Source organism: Austrofundulus limnaeus, unplaced genomic scaffold, assembly GCF_001266775.1.
Source record: "Austrofundulus limnaeus strain Quisiro unplaced genomic scaffold, Austrofundulus_limnaeus-1.0 Scaffold51, whole genome shotgun sequence".
NCBI lineage: Eukaryota > Metazoa > Chordata > Actinopteri > Cyprinodontiformes > Rivulidae > Austrofundulus > Austrofundulus limnaeus.
The window spans coordinates 2,137,900-2,141,557 of record NW_013952453.1 but is presented as its reverse complement, the minus strand read 5'-3'; the positions used below and the strand labels follow the sequence as shown (position 1 = coordinate 2,141,557).

General features: G+C 34.5%; 1 protein-coding gene across 1 annotated transcript in view; it reads right to left on the bottom strand.

Annotated features, from left to right (window-relative positions):
* Positions 1-215: 215 nt before the first annotated feature.
* mov10a (Mov10 RNA helicase a) overlaps positions 216-3,658 on the bottom strand; it is a 16,891-nt gene continuing 13,448 nt past the window's right edge. The window contains exons 14-22 of the mRNA XM_014008640.1: positions 3,058-3,156; positions 2,797-2,884; positions 2,593-2,710; positions 2,097-2,294; positions 1,937-2,008; positions 1,560-1,685; positions 1,371-1,459; positions 681-799; positions 216-430 (exon numbers count right to left, since the gene is read on the bottom strand). Coding sequence (XP_013864094.1) covers positions 366-430; positions 681-799; positions 1,371-1,459; positions 1,560-1,685; positions 1,937-2,008; positions 2,097-2,294; positions 2,593-2,710; positions 2,797-2,884; positions 3,058-3,156 — 974 coding nt within the window. The 3' untranslated portion in view covers positions 216-365. The remainder of the gene's footprint in view (positions 431-680; positions 800-1,370; positions 1,460-1,559; positions 1,686-1,936; positions 2,009-2,096; positions 2,295-2,592; positions 2,711-2,796; positions 2,885-3,057; positions 3,157-3,658) is intronic.

The following is a 3,658-nucleotide window of genomic DNA, read 5'->3' as shown; positions in this document are numbered from 1 at the left end:
GTTAAATATTTAGTTTATAAACTATGACATTTATAAATGTATGAATCTTATGGTGAAAAACTGACTGAAAAATAAATCTGTTCTTTTTTTCTTATAAAAGGCTAAATAAAACAAAAATATTGGTGGTAATTTCTGACTGTGTAACTTTGCAAACGGCCATATGCCACATTGTGCGTTATTCAAAAATCACACTTGTAGAAAATATTTGAAACATATACAAGTTCCAGAAAATATATTTTCCTTTAGAAAAAACAACCTTAAGATAGAATATTTGAACAGAGAAGACAAAACTAAAATCCTAATACTTATTGCACATCATTAGACTCTTTATATAACAGGGTTTCTGTCACGGCTGAGTCCAAAGGTTACAGCTCAGTGTTTGGTTCAGGCTCCACAAACTGCTGAAGGGGGCTTTCTTCTTCTTCAAGGCCTACAGCACATAGAAAAACACACAGATTTATATTTTTAAAATGTGGAACTTACCATTGGCTTTTAGTAAAATGTGTTAACTGTAGTTCCAAAAACAAATTCAGGCTTGCTGGGAGTTAAAACCTGAAATCACATCCACCACATATTCCTAAAGTGATGTGTTTAATGTCTTAAATTGTGCAGCCACAACCAGCAGCTTGAAATGATCTTTTTGGTCATTTTAACTTAATCAAGATGAAAGATGTACGAACATTCGGAATCGACRATTTTCAGCGCTGCCATTTTTGCCTCAAAGTCATCTTCCTCCTCTTCAGCATTACTGAGATCAAATCCAACGTAGCCTTTCATCTTCACACAGTAGCTGATGAACCTGCAAAGAGAAAAACAAGAAAATAAAAAAGGCAAACTTGGTAAAAAAAAAAAAAAATAGAAGAAGTCCAAGACCATTTCTGTAAGTTTTATTTACCATCTTCTCTCTAGGAATATGGTTAAAAAAATGTAAGCCACTTTTAAAAAGGTACACTAAGCAGGATTATGTAAACAATGAGGGAGTAAAATAAAATTTACAAATAAAAAAATTCATTCATTTATTTAACTTTTATTTATCCAGGTAAACTGATTGAGAACCACTTCTCATTTACAAACATGACCAAAAATGTTCTTTGTAAAAAGTGGATACAGAAACTGGACTTCACAACAAGCTGGTAAAAATTATTTGTAAAATCTATGATTATACAAATTATTTTTTCATAAAATGTTACTATGATTCAGTAAAGTATTGTAAAATTTAATTTTTGGTCATTAGAAAATAAACAACAAAATTGCTCATCTGAAGTGTCTGCAGTAAGTTTTCTGTTAAACTCCGAACTTATTAACAAATGTACACATTTCAACATGACTGGTAACTAAATACCAAATGTCAGTGTTTTTCTTTGACCTACTTCTCCCATATGGGGTCCTTTCTGAGGATCACAGGATTCCCCACAACTATAAGCAGAGACTTGGCTCTTGTCATGGCCACGTTGAAYCTCTACAAAACAGAAGTAAAAGAATACTCTTAAATAGAGAAACAATGTGCAAACGCTTGCATTTTAAGTTTCTGAACGACAGCTAAATAGCCTGTGACAAACCTTTTCGTTWGACAGGAATCCAATATTAAACTCCTCATCCATCTTAACGTAGTTGGGACAACTGCGGACGGTAGAGACCATGATGATCTTCTTCTCTTGTCCCTGAAACTCTTCCACAGATCCCACCTGGTCCCATGAAAAAAAAGTGTTCATTGAAGAAATGCATGAAAAGAAACATTTTTTCTTTTGAACAGTTAGAAACATGGGTTGGATTAGGTTCATAAATAAACCCTTCCCCAAGTTTTTTTAAGTCAACTTTGCGTACTGAAATTATTAGGTATTCTATTTTTTCACACAACATGTTAATTGTAAATCTATAATTCAGAAACATTTTACAATAAAATCTAAAATTCTGAAGTCGTAGCAGCCATGCTAACCTTGAGTTCTTTCAGATCAGTCCACTGACTGAGGGTTTTGATGGACCTTAGAGCCTTCCTGATTTTCTCAACCTGTTGGGAGATGTTTGTTACTGATGTCTGATCGGAAGTAAATCCAACAAACGTGATCTTTAAAAATCAAGTGAACATGCAGCCTCACTTGTTTCCTGTAGGGGGCGATAATGCCAATGTCTTTAGCAGAGATCTTGGGCAGCTTGGTACCTTTCTTCCCTTGTGTTTGATGCAGCTTGTTGAGGTACATCACCAGGACTTCAATCTCTGACACGTTGAAAAACGATGGACTGTTGGCCTCTCGATCATCCTTCCCCAGCACTCCATGGAAGATCACCGGAAAACCCTGTTGTGGTAGAGCGGAAGCAGCTTCAAATAACTGTGGAAAAAACTAAAATTCACATGTCGCTTGGAAATTAAACAAGCGAAAATTACATTTCAGTATGACATTTACATAAAGGTAGTGTTCTTCTGCGAGGAAAAAAGTAGGGCTATACATTTAGGAAAAGCAAACAAAAAGATATTTCTAAAAATATATTTTCTTTTACAGGTATGCTTTATTCTACAAGTGCGTCTTTTGGTGTTTTTCAGTATAACAAAAGTGTTACAAAACAATTAACACAAAAACATCTGTACGGTCTAACCTTCTGAGGAAGGGCTTCCCATCTACAGTAAGTCTCACGCTCCTGTTTGTCAGCAAACACCTGCAGTTCACCTTTATAAAACTCCTCGTTGGGAATTTTCAAAATGGCTCCATGAGACCTGAGTAAAGGCAGAAGACGAGGTGTCAGGAATCAAACAGGAACACAATACAAAAATCCTCTGGAGGTCATAAAAAGAAGCTGCACCTGTAGTTTCTCAGCAGCTTTGTGACGAAACGAGAACCAAAGTCTTGATAAAGTTCATGTTTCATCAGCCTCTCCAGCAGAGAAAGTCCTGCCAAGGATTCACAAACATTGTTAGATCTTTTTATTAATCTGATCCAGTAAGTTGGGCAACACCAAACATTTACTGAATTCTGCAAAACTTCAAAAAATAGTWGTGAAATTACTAATACCATAGGAGGAAAGAGGCCATAAAACAGACAATATAAAATATCCTTGTCTTACCAAACTGGTACTTTAATGCATAGGTAGATCGAATGATTGGTCCAAGCTGCTTGGGATCTCCTGCCAGCACTAAGTGGCCCGTTTCAGCAGAAAGCAAGCCTTTAGAAGAGAGGAACCCATTAGAAGCATTGACCCTTGATCACAGAATCAACACTGAGATTACTATTATATTGAGCAGAAATCTAGTTTCAACTTAAACATTTTATGATGATTAAGTAAGTAAGTAAGTAAGTAAAGTTTATTTATAAAAGCACCTTTCTTAGATATAAAATCACAAAGCACTTCACATAAAATAAAAACAAAGTAAATTAGTAAATTAAAACATCACCACACCATTACATTCATACAAGAGTACAAGTAGTAAAAAATAAAATAAAAATATCAAAACGTAAATATTTCTGTTTCATAATCACACTAAACCATTCGTTAGTTTAGTTAAATGAAAAAATTCTCAAGAAAAATACACAATTATATTACTGTGTTTACAGTAAAATAAAACAGTGATTTGCATCAAACACGATAAAACATTGTTATCACATTCTCTGTGGTTCTTTGATAAACCTTTATAAATCTTAAAGCACAATGGGCCTCATGCAAGAAC